Here is a 20,838-nt window from a genome sequence, read left to right as displayed (position 1 = left end):
AGAAATGAAATGTTTAATTCCCAAAATTTGTGAATTTTTCAAGTATCTTTCTATTCGTTTCTAATTTAATTTAACTATTGTGGTTAGAGAGCATACTTTATATGGTTTCAATTCTTTCAGATTTGATGATTTTAGTTTGTAGCCCAGAATGGAGGTCAGGGAATATCATTTAAAGGGCCAGATAGAAAATATTTCAGGCTTTGTACTCAAAGCCTGCTCACAGGCTCCACTGCTCAACTCTGCTGTTGCAGCATGAAATACATAATATATGAATGGGAATGTTGAAATCTCTGTGTTAAGGGTTTGTCTGTTTCTCCTTTCATTTCTGCCAGTTTTTGCTTTGTATATTTTGGAGCTCTGTTGTTAGGTGCATACACTCTTAGGATTGTTACGTCTTTTTGGTGGACTGACTGCTTTATCATTATGTAACGTCACTCTCTATTCCTAGTAATACTCTTTGTTCTGAAGTCTTCTTTTTCTGATAAACTTCCCTAGTTCACGTCTCTCAGGATTCACACTCCCATACTGCCTGAGATCTAATATTTGAAAAAAGCTATTATATTTTGTCTAGTTTTCTAATTTTCTGAAGAGGATAGGTATGTCTAGTCCCTATTATTCTATCATGGCTACAAGCAGAAGTCCGTAACTGTCTTTTTAACAGATGTACAACCTGCCATCTGCGGTTATTCCCTTAGCAAAGCAAAGACCACTTAGTTTGCTTGCTTTCTTTTATCATTTTTTTCTATCATAAACAATGTAATGGCATCTTAATGGCTATAGTTTTTCGCTATTTTGATTAATTCCTTGGAGTGATTCCCAGAAAGTAGAATCACTGAGTCAAAAATTGTAAACACTTTAATATATTTTGAAATATATTGTCATTTATTTTCTAAATATACCTTCCAATAGCTTTCCAAAATTACCAGTTTACAGTTCCATAGCTGTATATGAGATAAAAGTTTCACCAGTGTTACATACTTACACTTAAAAAAATCTATATCATTGCTTTAAAGTTTTTTTTGAATTCTAGAAAGATTGCATGTGCTTTTATATGTATTCTTGTATTGTTTTTTCTTTTTATCTGTTTGTATCTTTTGCTTATATGTCTACTAGGATGCCAGTATTTTTTTTTTAGAATAAAGATATACTTATTTGTAGCAAATATTTTTTTACAGTCCGTTGATTGCCTTTTACATCTTTTCAAAATGTAACCATATGTGTCCATCCTTTGTGATTTCTTCTACAGCTTATAAGTTTCGGAAGTCCTCTCCAGGTTTGGTAAATATTTAATTATATTTTCTTTTCATTTAAAAATTATATTAAATTTTTTCATTCAACAAATATTTACCTATCACCCACTCTTAGCCAGTCATTATACTAGGTGTTGAGGACATGGTACAGACCAAAATAGAAATGACCTCTGATTGTATGGGACTAGGAGAAGGTGAATATTTGCAAGGGCTGATAATCTAATTCTAGCTTCCTACTTGGCTGGAGAGAAGTCTGTTAATAAAGCACCCAGGACACCTATTCTGTCATTTTTTAAAGATTTTTTTTTGGGGGGGGTGCAGTAGTGTGAGAGTACAGCTTAAACTTTTTTTTTTCAAATTGCCACCTATTTATTACAATATCATTTATTGGATAGGTGCTTCCACCCATTGATTTAAGGGATTTCATTATCTCTATAATATAGAGACACTATAAAGTATTTGTTCTGGAGTCAGGCTAACCTGTGTTTAGATACCTGCTCTCCACTCACTAGCCAAGTGACTTTGGACATGTTGCTTATCCTGTTTGAACTTTTGTTTCTTTGTCTGTAAAGTAGGGTGGCAATATTATCTATTATTGAACGATTGTGACAATTAAAAGCAAAAGGGTTAACACTTTTTAAAAAGGTACTGCATTATTCTTGTCAGGTGATTGTGATTAAAAATTGCCCTATACACGGTAACATGATGTTTCTACTTAGGTGGAGGCAAAAAAAAAATAATGCTTGGTATGAAAATGAGTTGCATTAAGAAAAAGCTCATAAAAAAGGGTTGTTTTCATTTAATTTTTTTGCTTCTGAGCAAGGTGCAAGCATATCTACGTCAGTGTTGGAGGGTGTGTGTTTTATCATTAGCTTAGTGGATTTGAATTCCCAGCTCATGTAGGTGGGTGGAATTTGTATGAGTCTGCTCAACTTTAGATTAAAAAAAAAAAAAATCACAGAACTCCGTGAAGGTCTTTGATCCCAACTTCCTTGTGTCTCTCACATGCCAGGTGCATTACTGGTCTTGGGCCTTGTGACACTTTGATATCTTCTTATCCTGACCTCAACTTCATACCTGTTCATTCTTGCTTCTGGTCTTGGTCATGGGTCTTGGCTAATTCTGCTCCTAGACACATGAGGATCCTTCTCTGGGTTTGTCTTCCTTTTCACACTCTCAGGAAGTCCCCTTGCAGGATTTCCAGATTTATAGGGAGCAGCAGTAGCAGTGGGTGGAAGGAATACTGGGAAGGTGGAATGGTAGGCTGGGGAAAGGGGGAGAGCCTTGTGTCCAGTGCTTGCCCACCTCGTGGTTCTCAGCTCCTCAGCAAAAGCTTTGAGGGAGACGAGGAGAAATGGGAACTTCCTTTAATCCTAAAATGAATGTTTTTTTTCTTTTTCAGTCTTAAACTAGATTTTCAACTCTGATCTGTCCGTTGGTTGGCACCTCTCACATTCACAGGTCAATAAGAAAGAAACCATTTTGGGGGAAGTTCTCAGAGTGTTTGCAGCTAACATAATTAGGAGGAAGTTTCAGAAGCAGCGGATGTTGGCAGCTATGCCAGGATGAAAATGGTTATATTTTAAGCATGATGTCATCCCCTGAGCAAAGTGAAATAAGCCAGAAGGCAAATGTAGACAGGTATGCCCAATTTGTTTTAAAGTTCCAGAAACCCATTCAGCCTTACATCTGCTCAACTCTGAATGACTTTCAAGAAGAGAGAGACTTTTTGGCAAACTACATATTTCCTCAGCTTAATGAACTCTGCAATTCCCGGGGCACATATTTCAAAGCCGTAGACCTGAGGTGGCCGGCGTTGATGGCCCCGCCACCCTTATCCTCCAACCTGTTTAGACAGCATTCTTGTCTCCACTCCCAGTATCTGAAGCTCTGTCTCGACTATGTGAACACCTGCTTTCCCTTTTTCATCTGCATGCTGGGTCAGACATATGGGGACTTTCTCCCTGAGCAGGTGCCTTTACTGTTCTCCAAAGCAACTGACTTGTCAAGTTTATCCACAGTAGAGCAGAATCTCTATGTTGCTGCAAAAAATGGTTATCCTTGGGTCCTGGAGAGTCCCAACTACAGTTTGACGGAGTTTGAGATCATCCAAGCAGCATTTCTGAATGAGTCTCAATTTCAGTATTTTTACTTTAGGACCGGAACCACGCTGCTGAAGACTTTAGATGAGGAAAAAGAGAGGCTGTCCTCAGGCTCTCTGAATGACGAAGAAAAATTAAAGATCGGAAAACTTAAGGCCAAGATTATTAGCAAAGGACTCCCTGTCCGATTTTATAAAGATCTCCACGAGTTGGGTGAGCTGGTTTTCAAGGACTGGTCAGTTGTGATAGAACAACTTTACCCAGCCACTTTAATGATTGAAAATATGGGTGAGTAACTATGGAGATAGCTAAGTCTGTTATCAACATAAAGTTAATATGTTTTGCATGTCTTCCTCGTAAGAGGACTTTTGAAATGATTGAAAATATACCCTAAGCATTTAAAATTGTTACCATATTTCTGTAACATGCATTTCCCCACTTGAAGATTTTTGAAACTGGAAATTAGAGCAAATAAAGGATCATGGAAGATTATTTAGGAAGTCCAGGAGCTCGGAGAAGACCTCAAATATCTGGCAGTCCCCCTACGGGACATTTGGCCTCGTCTGAAGTCATTTTGGTGGCAGAGCTGGGGGGAGTGCTCCTGGCATCTTAAGGGGTGGAGGTCAGGGATACTGCTAAATATCATTCACCCTTACAACTCAGTAATCCGTGGACCGGCAGCCTCAGCATTACCTGGGAGCTTGTTAGAGAAGCATTCCAGATCTACTGAATAAGAGTTTACATTTTAATAAGATGACCAGGTGGGTTGCATACACATAAAGTCTGAGAAGCACAGCTTGCCATTCTGCCTCTAAATGAAGTGATTACATTTATTTTTGAAAGTAGTGTCTTGTAGACACATAGAAAGAAATGGCAGAGCAATATTAGAGTATGGCAGAGATTTTTCACCTAGACAGACTTTGGGAGGGGTCCGTGGTGCCCTTAAAATTACATAAAAAATAGTATGTTTACATGCATAAGAAGGTAAGAAGATGGCCTGTGTCTTTGATCAGATTCTCAAAAGGTGAGAATGACCTTTCAATGAGAGTGACCTTTTTCAATGACCCCAAAAAAGGTTATGAATTACTGTTGTAAGGGCCCAGTGAATGTGAGATTGCAAAGTGACGGCAGGTGGTGCATTCCCAAATGATTTCAGGGGCCAGGTAGGCAATGGTCCTTATGATAGGGAGCAGGTGGATCTGCGGCGAACTGAACGGACAGAGTTGACTCACCTAAACTCATTCGAATGCAGTGTTGGTGGGGAGGGAGGCGGGTGGTGAAATCCCACCGGTGCCGATCAACTCTGCCTACAAGCCAAATCCTTTTGGAGTCCTAGAAAAGAATATTGTGTCAATCATCTCTTTGGGTTGCAGGTGACTCAAATTGGCTTTAACAAAAAGGGAATTTATTAGCTTATATAACTTTAAAGCCTAGGATTAGGTCTGGTTCAGCTCAGGATTCAACCAGTGGCTCAAAAGATATTACCTGCCCTGGTTTCTTACTATTTCTCAGCATGGCTCTGCTCTCCTGATATTGCCGCAATTCGGTGGCTCCTCCATCGTGGAAGGAAGGTGGCTGTAGTAGCTGCATGTTCAAGTCCAGCAGAAGTGGCTCAAAGTCCGAGCATCGAGTCTTTCTGTCTCTGATTAGCCTGCCTGGGACCATATGCTTGTATCTGACTTAATCACTGGTGCCAGGTGATGCTCTGATTGGCTCATCCTGGGTCATATGCCCCCTTGAGCTGGAGGTGGAGTCAGACCCACTGGAATAACATGAACTGAGAGTTGGGACAGGTGGGATACCGGATGGTAATCTGGGGCTGTTATGGAAACTAGGGTAGGGTGAATGGTTGAGTGTCAAAAAATATCCTGAATATTTACTACAAGCTTGGAGTTTTAGAATGTCTAAGGACACACACGATCTCAGGTTTTTCAGTTCCTAGCTGTGTGTGACCTTGAGCAAATGACAATATTGGTAAGCCTTAGTTTCTTCTTCTACATAATGAGTTAACATTAGCCTCCTTGAGAGTAATAATGTGTGTAAAATAGCTAAAAACAGTGCCTGACGCATATTAGGCACAGAGTAAATAGCTGATGAGAACGAATAGCAACAAATGAGTCCTGGAAGAATATATGCATTTGGCTAAAGCTTGAAATATGGTTAATAGTGATTTTCTTTGACTAATCTCAATCTGACCTGCATTTATAGATTAATATTTCCTAATGTGCTCAAGAATCAAGTCTGTCTGTGTATTTGGGTTAGAGACAAAGGTATTTCTCCATCGTATTCTCCTTAGCCTTTGATTTTAGTTATTGAAAAATTAGGTTGCTTTAGACTTAAGTTTTGAATGTATAATATGTGGACTAAATGTGTGAATTAGAAGTTACAGAATTATAAAAAAGGCTTTAGAAGTGCTATATTATTTTTCTTCTGTATTTTTGCTACCCTTTAGTCACTCAGGTAGTTCCAAAATCTGTTGGGGTTGGGGGGCAGGTAACAAAAGGCCATTTGGGAAGCCGGTGGTTATTGTAAGGCAATGTAGAGCTATTGGTTTATGCTCTTAACAGGTAGAAACACTTCTGAGGTCCTTGAAGATACTTGAGTTTAGTGGGTGAGGTTCAGGTTTACCTCAAGAGACCCAGGCAACTGTGGGATCATTCCCAATTCTGTCTAAGATCTTGAAATTTGAAGCTGATTTTGGCCAGACTGTAGGTCTTCCAGATCTATTTGGCTTTAACCAGAACCAGAGGGCAACCCAGTTAACTGTGGAGGCACAAGGTGAGTATCTTGGGAACCTACGAGGTCAACCTACCTAGCGTTCATTTTCTTGCATAACAGCCTCCCTCCATTAAAAGCAAAAACAAAACCTTGGGGGATATAAGTGTCTTCAGAGACAGAAGGGCATTTTGGCAGTCCAGAACACCTTGACTTTAATTAAACTATGAGTTTAGAATTACAGTAAATTGAAACTAGAAGGAATCGCTCAGAGATCCAAGCATCTAGCCCTGCCCCTTATTTTACCAGAGAGTTTAAGGGACTTGCCCAATGGCAGAATTACATCTGTACCCATGGTTGTCATTGTATTAGGGCATCTTGTCCAAAAATACACCCCATTCTCCCAACTCCTGCCATGGATAGACATACATACATTTGCCACAAGATTGAATTAGGTAACTTCATACTTAGATAACAATCTAAAAAAGATGAGGAGATGTATGTAGCAAATCCAGTTTTTGATTTTTTTTTTTTTGCCCTTGTTACTCTGAGGTCAAGAAATAACTTAGAATCCTACGTAGGATTTCATATACAAATAGCTTTAGGAAGATTAAATTACTTGCCTATTGTCTGCTTTCATTAGAATACATAATGGGCTGTGAAATATGGTGCCAACATAAAAAGAAGGTGATACGGATACAGAAGGGGAGATACCTTCCTGGGCATTTATAATAACCATATGTAATGGAAAATGTGAAATAAATCTAAGGCACTAAAACTTATTTTTTTGTCTATAAAGACTATAAGCACAACTTTGAACGTTTCTATCATGAAGAGTTTACTGAGAAGTGCAAGCAAGTGTTTGTTATTTCCAAGGAATCAAGTAGAACCTTCGAAATCTTGGAAAGATTTGCCTTAAAGGATGTGGGATTTGATTTTAACAGTGCCGCAGCAGGTTCCAGTTTAGACTCTCTTCTCAGGTAAGATATCAAGAAATCTCCAGCCTTTTTAGGCTTGAGCAAAACAGCCTGTCTTGAGTGAATATGATCCCTCAAATTTCAACTGTCTTCCCCCACCTCCCCTTTTCTATGCCCATCCTTTCCTGCAAGAGAGGCCCCTGAAAAGCCACCCTTGGTTTAGAATTTCCTTATCAGATATCACTCTGCGTTTGCAAAGTTTTCCTGGCTATTTCACTTCCTTTCTTCTAGTCTCCTGAAGGAGATTATAAACTCTGGAGGGCAGAGCTTGCCTCCCCACCGCCCACCCCTGATCTCAGTTGGTCTAAGTAATTCCCGACAATGATGGAATGACTTTAAGGAGAAGAAATTAGATCAGAAAAAATAAATAATGCATCTGTACAGTGTTGTATATTTTACAAAGAGCTTCCACATACATCATCAGCTCATTATTAATTACATTAAGATATTCAGCTAACGCTCATTGACTGCCTACTCTGGGCCACATTATTATTTGTGTTTGTATATGGAACTGAATTATCTTACCCAACATATGCACTCATTGTTTTATCCAGTGTCCTCCACATCAAAACCCCTATATCTCTCCCCACCTTGCACGGTGGCATACTCTGTTCATCACCTCCAGGCAGGAAAAGGCTGGGGCGTGAAGTAGGATTCGGGTTGTCTGCAGTGTTCCTCTCTGTCTCATCCGTAGAAATAGGGAGATTCTTGAGATAGTTTTCTTTCTTCCATCCTCCTCCTCCTCCTCCTCTTCTTACAACAGATCTCCTTTATTTTGTGAGTTTTGTATTTTGAAAGAAACCCACCACAGCGGCTGGGATGGCTCAGCCCCTCTCCCTCCACCATCTCCACCACCTCTGCCCTAGTCTCTGCACCCACCATTTTAGCCCACTGAGGTGTAGAGCTACCAACATTTTTGTGGTTCCGGAAACTCGTGCCAAGAGGAAGACGAGTTATTTGGTTAATACAACATGGAGCTCAGGCAAGGCTTTTAAAACTTAACAGGGGTTTGAATATATAGGTCATGTGTTAAAAAAAAATCTTAGGTTTGAATAGGCAAATCCATAGAGACAGAAAGTAGGTTAGTGGCTGCCAGGATATGAGAGAAGAGGAGAAACAGGAAATGACTCCTGGTGGGTCTGGAGTTTCTTTCGGGGGTGCTGAAATTGGTTTGGAATTAGTGGTGGTATTTGTATAACCATGTGAGTACAGTAAAAATCACTGAGTTGTACACTGTAAAATGGTGAGATTTTGGTATGTGAATTATATCTCACGTAGGTTATAATTTGAGTATTTCAGAGTAGATGAGAAATTTGATGGTTTTTATTGCAATGAAACGAGTCTAAATGTGCCCAATTAAGTATAATAATGAAACAAGTCCTTTGAAATTAGCTGTGTGGAAACAGGACTTTGCCATTTGGAAACAATACTTTGTACTGTAAGTTCCTGAATCACATGTATAGGTAACAGAAAGGGGTGTTCTTTTGAAGTTTCAAAACATTGTCTTAACAGCTGACCATCTAGAACAATAAGCACAGATTGCTTTGCAATGTTTTCATTTTCTATTTGTTCTTAAGAAATCATTCAGACCCTAGCCTAATTATGTGGATGTATTTTATTTGTATTTTTCCTTCATTGGTTTTACCTGCCAAGAGCCAAGGAGTGTCCTAGACACAGGGAATGTAGCAGTGGACAAAGAGACAAAACCCCCTGCCTCCACAGAGCTTACATTATGGAGCTAGGCAACAAACATGGCAAATATGGAAAACATATAATGGGTTCGATGCCTTTAGTGCGCTATGGAGCAAAATATAAAACCTTGAAAAGGGAATAGGCTATCTGGTAGACGTGGCATTTGGCTAACTACTGGAAGCAGGTGAGGGAGCAAGCTATGCAAATATGGATTGGACAAGCATTCCAGACAGAGGGAACAGCATGCACAGAGGTCCCGAGGCTGGAGGAATGGCAGGGAGGCCAGGGAGCTGGAAGGAAGTCAGGGCTGTAGGGAGGGCGGTAGGGAATGAGGGTGGACATGTAATGGATGGGGGGGTGTGGGTCTTGTCTAGTCTTACGGGTCATTGTAAGGACTTGGGCTTTTTACTACTTTTACCACAGAGCAGTGACATATGTCATGTATTTTGACAAGCTCACTCTGGCTGCTTGGCTGAGGAGAGACCAAAAGAGGGCAAAGGTGGAGGTAGGACACAAAATCAGATTCTGCCATTCAAATTTGATGGCAATGCAATTAAAGCAGTAACACACTGACTCCTAATTCATAATAATGGAGGTGGAATTCTTTTTTTTTTTTTAAAGGTTGACTCTTCTAAGATATTGTTTAGACAAGTAGCAAGTTGCTTTTTTTTTTTTTTTAAGATTTTATTTATTTATTTGACAGAGAAAGACAGCAAGAGAGGGAACACAAGCAGGGGGAGTGGGAGAGGGAGAAGCAGGCCTCCCGCAGAGCAGGGAGCCCGATGCGGGGCTCGATCCCAGAACCCTGGGATCATGACCTGAGCCGAAGGCAGATGCTTAACGACTGAGCCACCCAGGCACCCCTCTTTTTTTTTTTTAAAGATTTTAGTTATTTATTCATGAGAGAGAGAGAGGCAGAGGGAGAAGCAGGCTCTCTGCTGAGCAGGGAGCCCGACGCAGGACTCGATTCCAGGACCCTGGGATCATGACCTGAGCCGAAGGCAGACACTTAACCATCTGAGCCACCAGGCGCCCCTGGAGGTGGAATTCTTATGGAGAATTTCTATTTAATGATCCTAACCTTCTTTAGATTTCCTATTTTAATGATCTTCAGACTGATCCTCTTCCTTTGCTGAACCCGAATGTCAGGCTTATTTATTTGATTTCATTCACTCATTCAACAATTTATGATCAGTTACTGTGCCAGTCACAAGCTAATAACGAGTAAGGTAAGCCTGGTAACTGCCTCCGTGGAACTTCCATCCGTAAAAAAATCATGAGGCACATATTTATTAAATCACAAATGTGTGAAGAACAGGGTTGGAGTCTGTCTGTAGTGATACCAGTGGACCTGGGAATCCTCTGCATATCTGGAAGTTCTTCACCGCAATTTAAAGTTAAGCAACGGGACAGGTTATAGTGTGCTCATGCCAGTTCAGAGAAATCACATTTCTGCAGTACTACGGGCCGCAACACTCTGGTAGAGGAGCAGGCTACGTCTTAGTGAGTTACTAATAGTCGTGGAAATTTTCAATGTCATGGGAATCAGGATTAATGAGAATCGCTGGCATATGAATGCTTCTATTTTTTATTCTCTCCTGATATGATGTTATATGGAGGGCCAGTCTGGCGATGGTGGCTATGACCTCAGGAAGTTATGGATAAGCAGGGCAGATACAAGGGCAGTGGACTGCTGTGGAGAGTCTCCCTCCCTGGGCCTTTGGGCAGGTTGGGCCCTTGATGAACCCCAGGTTAACATTGGACAACCCTAGGATCTGTGTAGCTGGAAGGGCCTTCTAAGGTTACCATCTCTCGACTGTTCTAATTTTACATAGGACAGAGCTAAAGCCCAGAGGGCAAATAACTTACTTGGAGCCAAGTGAGGCCAAAGTTGAGACTAGAATTTCATATCTCTTAGAGAGAGATGCAGGACAATTTTTTCTCCCTTCCTCCCTCCCTCCCTTCCTTTGTAAATATTCTTGACTACATTTTACCCTTTTATTTTTTTCAGAATAAATCCTCTTCCAGTTTACAAGTCTATTTTGCTCTTGTCTGGAGAACGTGGTTGTGGGAAGTCTACTCTGATCGCCAACTGGGTGAATTATTTCAAAAAGAAATACCCCAGCATGTTGATGATCCCTCATTTTGTGGGCAGCACTTGTGAAAGCAGTGACATCATGTCCGTGATACATTACTTCATCACAGAGTTACAGTACAAAAACTATGGTACTGGAATCAAGCCTTTAACTTTGGTGAATTTTGTTAGAGATAGATATTCTGTCTGCTGTTCCTACAGCTGATTTCCTCTTGTTCCGGTGTAAATGCTGTATTGTCTCCCACCTCTTCCCCTCGCAGAGTTCAATTTCCTTCTTTCTTTTTGTACTTCCTTCTTTCACCAAATATTAATTGAGTACCTTTATGTGCCAGGGCACTAGGCAGTGGGGATGCAAGAGTGAACAAAAGGAACAAAAGTCCTTACCCTCATGGTGTTTTTATGTTATTGGGGTGAGTGAGACAAAGAGTTCGCCAACTAAAAACCTAATACAGAAGGTTGGATGGTAAGTTCTAGGAAGAAAAATAAGACAGAGCCAGAAGGGAGGTAGTGTGTGGTGTGGTCAGAACGGTTAGGGTTTGAAAAGGTGGCCTGGGGAAGCCTCACTGAGAAAGGGACCTTTGAATACATACCTGAAGGAGGGCGCCAAGCAGGTATCTCAGGGATAGCATTCCAGCCAAGGGAGACAAGTGCAAGGCCTCCATGGCAGGATGTGCCTCCCAAGTATTGCTCCTCCTATTGGACGCCATAACTGTTTCTTGAGCATGTTCATTTACTCACGTGCTCATTCAGTCACCCATTGCTGAGTATTTATTGGTTGCTTATTCTGTGCCAGACACTTACTTCCCTGGGTTCTGGGATGTCCACCTCAGGAGAATAAGGTCATGGCTCCCACAGATATGATGTTCTAGTTGAGAAAGGCAGATAACAAATAAACAAGAAACAAATAGTGATAAACGCCATGCAGAGTGATGTGATAAGGTGACAGGGTGCTAGTTAGGTTGAGTGGTCCAGGGCTGCGTCTCTGTATTAGAATAACTCTAGCTGTGGTGACAACTAAGTCCCATTTCAGTGGCTTCTTGAATGAAGTCTATCTCTCACTCATGGAACAATCCAGTAAGGGGTTCTTAAGTTAGGTAACAAGTGGCTTTCTTCCATGTGATGATTTGGGGACACAGGCCTTTTCCATTTTGAGGCTGTGTCGTCCCCTAGAGCCTTGGAGTCCTCTGCCTTTGGCTAGAGGAAGAGGAAAAAGGGGGGAAAAGGCACACCCGTTCCTTTAACGCCTTGGCCTGGCAGCGATCCAGATCACTTCCCCTGCCATTCTTTTGGCAGGAACTTGGCCACTGTGGGCCCACATGGCCACACTGGGAGTCAAGTGGGGACAGAAAGCTAACCCCACCCCGGAAGGGGGAGTGTGGGCTTTTGCAGGACAAGTAGCTATCTCTGCTATACTCTGTGAAGATTTTATGGACAAGGAGGAGCTAGCCATGTGGAGATTAGAACATTCCAGGTGGAGAGAACAGTTAAGGTAATACAGGTCCTAAGCCAGAAACAAAAGTGAGTTAGAAAGGAAAGCAGGCCAGTGTGACTGGCAGGAGGTGAAGGCCAGGCCACTTCGGGTCTGGGCTTTGTTGCACAGAATATTAGGTCAGATTCTGTTGAGTACAGTGGGAGGCCAATGGGGGATCTTAACCAGGGGAATGATACGATATGATTGATATTTTGAAAAGATTAAAGTCAGTCTGATGTATGGAAAATGGATGTAGAGGAGCAAGTATGGAGGCTTGTTAGAGGCTACTGCAGTGGTCCAAGCAAGCGATGACGGGGGCTTGGGGAGGGCAGGAGCAGAGGAGGTGGAGGGCTTTCGCTGGACTGAGAGTCTCCTGAGGAATTGCATGTGGGGCTTGAAGGACAGGAGGAGTTGAGGACAGCTTTGGGAAGCTAGCTAGATGGTGAGGGCTGTGTACTGAGATGGGGCATTATCAGTGGGGTGGGGACAGCAGGTTTTGAGGGGAATCAAAAGAGTTCTGCTTTGGATGAGATTTAGTTAAGATACAAGGTGTCTATGGGGAATGATAACAATTGTGTGGGATCTACCTCTGTTCTAGGAGCGGTTTGGGAGCCCGACTGCTACTTATTAGCCATGTGAGCTTCGGTGAGTTATCTTAACTCTCTGTGGCTCCATGTTCCCAGTTTGTAAAATGTGGATAATAAAAGAAATGTCTTTTAGGTAGTTGAGAAGATTAACTAAGGTTAAGTATGAAAAATAAAGACACTTAGCACAGTGCTTGGCGTAGAGTAAGCACTGATAAATAGCAGCTATTATTATTAATGGGTGTCTGCCGTGTATTTGCGTGTCTGACCCCACCTGCTTTGGGGAACTCATCCCTTCTCCCGTGGGGCTTGTAGCCAAGCGTGCATTTGGGTATTGAGTGTGTATGTGGGGCTCAGAATGAGTTTCGATGGATGTGTATTATCTCTACATGATGGGACAGATATTTGAGCTCCTTTGTGTGAGTGTGTATGTGTGCGTGTGTGTGTCCGTGAGTAAATAGGGTAAACATGTGGGCATGAGTTCTCTGCGGTTGCATTTCTCAGGTCATGTAAAGTGGGTAAAATCAAAATCAGTAGCAGCAGGTGTGACTGGTTCTAGAAGACAACCACTGATCCTGCTCAGCCACAGCCCAAGGGGGTTCAGTCTGGCCAGGCTGAGGAGATGAACTCTACCGAACGTGCCCAATTATGATTTTATTCCCAAAGCGAATTGTGATTTTAATGAGTGTGGTTTTAGGTACTGAAAGCTCCTGATAAAAACAGCTGCTGTCTTCAAAACAAACAGATCTTGAAGTTGACAAAGTAGAATCAATTCAGGAACAGCCTGTGAATAGCAGACACTCAGGCGACACCTTGTGTCCCTCAGAGGATACCCCCACCTCATTAACAGCATGAGGCCAAGGGCAGGGGCTGGGCTTCTGCTCTTGGCCCACCTGCATCTTCCATCCTGGCCCTGCTACTTACTAGCTGTGTGCTCTTGGGCAGTTTGCTGAAGCGACGTGCGCCCCGATTTCTCATCTGCAAGATAGGGGTGGGACTAACAGTATGTACATAAAGCTGTGTGAGGAGTAAGAGATACTACAGGTAAAGGACTTAAAAGAGTCCCTGGCACACGGTTGCTGTTAGTATGATTGTTGTTGTGATTATTATTATTATTATTCCTCACTGAGCTAGAGAAAGAGGCAGAGGGCGGGGGCCTGCTAAGGGAAACAAGAAACTTCTGTTCATTGGCTGGACTGGGGGTCGGGGGGCCAGGCAATGCAGGAGAGTTTGCAGCCACAGCCGGGGAGGAGGCTGAGGGGAAGCACCGCAGCTTGGCCGCGGGAGCCAGGAAGCTGGGTTTCGCCTGTGTGAGGTGGATGTGGGTGAAGAGGAGGAGCTGCTGCTGAGAACACAGCTGGCCCGGAGGTCAAGTGCTTGGAGCACATTCGGCTTCTTTGCAGAGCCGTTCCCTGGGGGCTGAGGCCCCCTCAGTGGGGTACAGCCATAGCTCCTGCGGGCACCCTCCCTAGAAGGGACACCGGAACGCCCCCCTGCGCAGCTCACATTTCTGCTCCTCTGGCGTCACCCCTGCCTGCCTGGATAGAGGGATCTTGCAGATAGAAGGGCCTGGAGTGGGGTGCCTGGGTGGCTCAGTCATTAAGCGTCTGCCTTCGGCTCAGGTCATGATCCCAGGGGCCCCGCCTCGGGCTCCCTAGCGGGAAGCCTGCTTCTCCCTCTCCCACTCCCCCTGCTTGTGTTCCTTTCTCGCTGTGTCTCTCTGTCAAATTAAAAAAAAAAAAAAATAGACTTCCAACCTTTAAAAAAAAAAAAAGAAGGGGCTGGAGTCCGCTCTCCCCACTCCCACGCCCCTTGCCTGCCTTGCAGGCTGCTGATGTTCTTTCTGTGACACGCTTCACAGAAGGTCAGGAGAGAGCCACTGACTTTCTTATTTACATGTTTCCTCGCCCTGTTACCCCCAGAGCCCGGCGGCAGCCCGAAGAACAATGAGTTCCATTTACTGAACTGGCTTTCTGAGTGCCGGGCTCTGTGCTAAGGGCTTTATCAGCATCTTATTTAATGCTGTCAGCATCCAGCATTCTCGCCCCAGATAAAGAGACGGGCTCAGAGTGGCTGGCTCACGCAGCTACGTGTGGGCAGAGCAGGGCTTCAGACCAGGTCTTTGCCGAGCTCCAGGCCCCTCGTCCTCATTACTGCCCTGTCTTGCCTCCTTGAACCAACAGAGGGACACTTTGCTCTTCTGAATGATTTCCATTGGGGTCCTCTCATAGCATCAGTTCCCAGGAGCGTCTGCCCTCAAATCAGTGATGTGGAATGAGCAGAAATACTAACAGGACTTCTTGGCAGGGCTTGCCAGGCCTTGTGCCCTAGGCCCGGCTGCCTTCACAGGTCTCTGGCCTTTTGCACCATGGGTTTGGTCTCCCTGGAGCAGCTAGTCACTTCGGTCCCTCCTTGTCTGTCCGCTTCCATTCCCTTCTACTAGAAGGCCCCTCCCTTTTCTCAGGTCAGTTGAAATCCTTCTCCTCCCTTAAGCCCTACTTTTTTTTAAAGATTATTTATTTATTTATTTGACGGAGAGAGACACAGCGAGAGAGGGAACACAAGCAGGGCGAGTGGGAGAGGGAGAAGCAGCTTCCCGCCGAGCAGGGAGCCCGATGCGGGGCTCGATCCCAGGACCCTGGGATCGTGACCTGAGCCGAAGGCAGACGCTTAACGACTGAGCCACCCAGGCACCCCAGACCTATTTTAAAGAGCACCCTCTTGAGGCACCTGGCTGGCTCAGCCGGTGGAACATGTGATTCTTGATCTTGGGGTCATGGGTTCGAGCCCCATGTTGGGTGTAGAGAGTACTTAAAAATAAAATCTTTAAAAAAATAATAAAGAGCACCTTCTCAATAAGAGAGCCTGATGGATGCCTCTCTCCTTCACCTCCAACTGTCAGGTGGCAAGGATAGCCCCAGTCCCATTGTATTTTAGTTTATGTGGGTGTCTCCCTTCAAGGACTGTGAGCTTGTTGTCCTGGTCCCGCATGACTTATACATGGTCCTGTCATTATTTGTGTTACTGTATCCCCTTATAGTCCTGGGAGTGCAGGGAGCCGCGTCTATTTTTTTTTCTTACTGTGGCACAGAGAAGTTCATTTTTTCAAACAAGTAAGACAAAAAGCTTAGCTTAAAAATAATAAAAACATTATACTCATGCATATAAACAACATCAAAAATAACATGTGTTTGAGCCATGTCTATTTTATTGGACATTGTCCCACTCTGTGCCTGACACAGGGCCTAATACAGAAGTTTCTCAATAAATCCTTATTGAATGGCAAGAGATAACACTGCCCAAAACTGAAAAAAATCAATCACTAAGTCATTTTGTTACAAAGTATTCTGAAATTGTATCAATTGACTTCTTTTCTCTCCCCATAAATTTACCTATCCTGACTGGGTCTTTGAACACTTGAGATGTTACTATTTAAATTAGGCAATAGGCCACTGTCATTGCGTAGAGACAGTTTGGCCCTAACAGAATAAAGAGACATGTTTAGGATCATTTTCCACTGCTAGTAATTCTGACTGTCTTCAATATTATTTTGAGGAAAAATAATTCAAATTACCCCAAATGGGATTTTAAAAACACTGAACCAATGCTTTCCTTTGTGTACATAGATCTCAATCTGTAAGTATCTTCCTTGAGGTTTTTTTTTTTTCCTTTTTTTGTCTGGGATTATTTTTTTGCTGATTATTCTGAGTGATATTATGCTTTATGATTGTTAGGCTGTGTGTATTTTCTGAGGTTCATTCACCTCCGTTTTGTCACTTAGCCTCTGTAAGCCAGCTTCATGCAAGAGGTGAGCAGTGCATGCCTTCCACATATGAGTGCTGGTGAATCGTACACACTGGTGGTGACCCACACAGCTTGAAAACTCAAATGGAGTAATCTTTAAATGATGGTGTGTTGTTTGCAAGAAAACTATTAGCCCAGTCGGTGTTTTTAAAGCTCCTACTGATTTGTGTTCAAGTTTCTTCACCTTCCTAGGCCTGTTTCCTTACCTACAAAATGAGGATTTGGACTAGACTACATGATTTCCAGAATCCTCCTGCTCTAAACTTCAGTTACTTAAGGCCTGAAGTCTCGATATTGCCCATACTTTAAAAATATGGGGGAAAAAACTTCCGAAAAACTGAAAGGATGAAGCACCAAGATGAATTGTGCTCTTCCGGCTCTTGAAAAATATTTTTTATTGTGTGACACAAGCACAAATCATCTTTTTTTTTAAGATTTTATTTTTTTTTAAGTAATCTCTACACCCAACATGGGATTTGGATTCATGACCCTGAGACCAAGAGTTGCACGCTCCGCTGACTGAGCCAGAGAGGTGCCCCTATCTTTTTTGATTCCTTCTCCTCCTTTATGTCTCACATTCATATATAACCTTCAAGTCATTAATTTTATGGTCATTTGCTAATACAAAAATATCTTTAAAAATCAATATGTCCAGTTGTAAGATAGGTAAGTCCCGGTGATGTTATGTATAGCATGGTGACTATAGTTAATAATCCTGTACTACATATTTCAAAGTGGGTAAGAGTACATCTTAAAAGTTCTTATCACAAGAAAAAAAATTTTTTTTAAATTCTTTTTAAAAAAATTTTTAAGTAGGCTCCATGCCCAACATGGGGTTTGAACTCACAACCCTGAAATTAAGAGTTGCATACCCTATGACTGAGCCAGCCAGATGCCCTGAAAAAAATGTTTTTGTATCTGTGTGGTGCTGGGTGGTCACTAGACTTACGGTGGTGATCATTTTGTAGTGTATACAAATATCGAATCATTATGTTGTACGCCTGAAACTAATGTAATAGTATATGTAATTTCTACCTCAATAACAAGAAGACGCACACTACCCTCTACTACAATGTAAAGGAGAAAGATAAAGTAATTTATTATAAAATAACATGTTTTTCAATATGTAAATGCTCAGACATGGTTCCAGCGGAGGCCACAGTGGAGTAGGCAGGTGCCTGCCTCTCTATGGAAAATGACCATGGAAGTGATAGCTGTTAGCACAGACTGGCACTGGTGTGTTATATTCAAGGTTCAAGCATTATGAGCAATATTCCTATCAGGGCTAGGATTTTCTGAAGTGGCGAACAAATCTTGGTATCATTTCAGGCGAAGCAATATATAATCTTCCATCACTTTATATGGTAGTTGTATTCCTAGAAAATTCGATGTGTTTTAAATCTGTGCAAATTACTTTGCGTTCACATGAAAATGGAGTTGGTTTCTAGGTGAAGTAATTAGTAAGGTTCCCCCCACCCCCCTTACGTGACTGACAGAACATTTGGAAGTCAGGTAGACCCCAGGACACAGCGTCATTGTGCGTGAATGTCCCGTGTTGTAGGACGTCTAGAATCCCCGGGCCTCCCCTGTTGAGTTCCACTGCTCTAATTAACTTCCTGTTTTTTGAATGTTCATGTACTTTCCTTCTCCAGACCTTCCCCTCTGCCTTGTCTTGCTTGATATACCCTTGCCCTCATCTCTACCTGTGCATTCTTCAAGGCTCATCTCAAATGTCTTCTGCACGAAACTTCCTTATTGTGATGGTTGTGCATCAAACCCCAGTCACCTTCAGACTCATATTCTGCCTTCAAACGTGGTTATTTCTGTACAGAACCCATTTTCACTTCCCTTAACTCCTTGACTTTATCTTATAGATCATTTTATCTCCTCTTGGCAGCTAGCACAGCACCTTGCGCATAACAGGCAGCCAGTAAGTAGTTGTTAAACATAATTATTCTCAATGCTTCTAACAGAATCTTAATGCATCTGAGAGACTAAATCCATTAAAGCTTCTTTACATAACTTGGTTTTCTAGATTCTAATATGCCTAAATTTCTATGGGAAACGTTGCCTTTGAAAAATAAAAGCAAGATCAAAGTTGTATGTAGTAAAATATCCTTAGAGTATTAGGTAGTTGAGGGGCGCCTGGGTGGTTCAGTTGGTTGAGCGTCAGACTCTTGGTTTTGGCTCAGGTTGTGATCTCAGGATCATGAGATCGAGCCCCGTGTTGGGCTCCAGGCTAGGCATGGAACCTGCTCAAGATTCTCTCTCTCTCCCTCTGCTCCCCCCCACCCCCCATCCCCAGGACATGCATTCTCTCTCTCTCTAAAATAAATGAATAAATCTTAAAAAAAAAAAAAGAGTATTAGGTAGCTGATTACAATTTTGTGTCGCTACTACAATGTCACTTAACCAGAGTTTGAAAGTGGTCCTCGTATTACATCCTGTACCCTTTGCTGGTTCATTACCTAATTCTCCCTGATAATTTCCAGAATCCAAGGTCTGGGGTCCAATATTGTGGGTAGAGTAATTTAGGATTGGTTATGTCAGGTTTAATGTGGGCAAGGAGCGAAGAGTCTAGGCGCCAGGGGGGAGGACCACCCGGGGGTGGTGGCGGAGGCCCCTAGAGAACCCCCTGACTTTACAGAGCTGCAGAAACTTCACAGACCATGTAGACTTCTCTTCCTCCCCATCCAACTCTTTGTAACATGATCTATTTTTGCATTTTGGAGAACAAGAGTAATGCTTTGGATCATACAAAATATTTTTTTATATAAAATCCTGAAAATGTATAGGAGACATCTGGTGGTAAATATCATTATCCCTTTTGGGTTGAATATTTTTAGGCTGCTAATCACACATATACCTATACGTGTCAGCTGTACAGCTGTGAATAGCGCTCATTGTTCCCAGCCCCTTCCGCCTCCCCATCCCATTAACATATTCTAGCAGTGATGGAAACATTTTCGCCTAATTTGAGCAAATTCCTGTGCTCTAGGTACTCAGCTTGAAACTGATCTTCTTAACGGAGACTCAAATGCGTTGGTCTTTCCACTTCTTGTGGAAGTCTTCATTGCTTCCATCAGTTTAAAGCCATGTATACTTGTCCTGGATGGAATTGAAGAATTGATTGGCATTTATGGGATTTCAGGACAGAAGGTAATCTCTTTTAAAAATAATGCCTATTTTATTGCTGTTTTATAAAAAGAAAACCCCATAATTTAGAATGTCCGTAACATCTTTCCATTGCATTATCTATAGCTACAGCCAGCATTGCTTATGTTTACTGCTCTCCGTTTCCTTGAACAAATACTTCTGTGGTGGCACTTACTGTGGGCCAGGCACCCTTCTAGGAACTTTAGAAATATCAACGGATAGAATTCTCAGAAGAAGCCTATGAAAGAGACTGTGATCATCGTCCCTGTTTACACAGAGGGAACAGAGTGTGGAGATGTTAGGTGGCTTTATAGGACATCTGAAGATGGTGGTAGACTCAGAATTCAGATGTGGGCAGTCTGGTTCTAGAAACTGTGGCCTTTACTCCCGCCTGGTTCTGCCCCCTGCCTCCCTATTTTATACTTTTACCAAGCATTTGTTGAGCCCCTAGTATTTTCTTTATGTTGTATATTTTGATCTGCCTCATCTACACTGATTTTGCACATACCAAATTGGTTGCTCTGTAGTTTTTATCCTGCTGGAGGTGATATTGGATCCGTGGAACCTCTAATACACCTTAGTATCAGTCATTACTTTGTGAAGCATTTTCTCTAAAACTTAAAAACACATGGACTTGTAAATTATGTAAGTAATCTATGTTTCTTATAGAGAATATGATAAAGAACAAGAACACAGAAAATTAAGTATACTCATAGTCTCCCCACTGCTCAGCATTTTGGAGTATAGCCTTCTTTTTTCTATGGATGTCTATACATACTCATTGATGCTTATGTCAATGAAGTTACACATCATATTATTTTGTAATCTGCTTCTTAATTTAATACACAGCAAGCACCATCAATTCAACAAGTAATTATTGACCACTCACTATGGGAAAAGCACTGTAAGCAGAGTCCGACATGGTCCCTGCAAACAAATGGGACTTTCGTTCTAGCAGGGGATGGCAGATGTTAATGATGCGATTACACAAA

General features: G+C 42.3%; 1 protein-coding gene across 5 annotated transcripts in view; it reads left to right on the top strand.

Annotated features, from left to right (window-relative positions):
• The window catches only part of LOC118542926 (putative tetratricopeptide repeat protein 41), an 86,934-nt gene that overhangs the window by 8,875 nt on the left and 57,221 nt on the right, over positions 1-20,838 (top strand). For 4 of the 5 annotated variants that reach the window (XM_078076490.1, XM_078076492.1, XM_078076491.1 and 1 more), the window contains exons 2-5: positions 2,653-3,640; positions 6,867-7,047; positions 10,748-10,962; positions 19,689-19,849. In XM_078076490.1, coding sequence (XP_077932616.1) covers positions 2,839-3,640; positions 6,867-7,047; positions 10,748-10,962; positions 19,689-19,849 — 1,359 coding nt within the window. In that variant the 5' untranslated portion in view covers positions 2,653-2,838. Of the gene's footprint in view, positions 1-2,379; positions 3,641-6,866; positions 7,048-10,747; positions 10,963-19,688; positions 19,850-20,838 lie in introns of those variants that run through there. The other variant, XM_036103547.2, reaches the window with a different exon arrangement.

The sequence above is a fragment of the Halichoerus grypus genome, chromosome 6, assembly GCF_964656455.1.
Source record: "Halichoerus grypus chromosome 6, mHalGry1.hap1.1, whole genome shotgun sequence".
Taxonomy (NCBI): Eukaryota; Metazoa; Chordata; class Mammalia; order Carnivora; family Phocidae; genus Halichoerus; species Halichoerus grypus.
The sequence above is the reverse complement of the archived record's forward strand: the minus strand, read 5'-3'. Positions and strand labels throughout refer to the sequence as shown.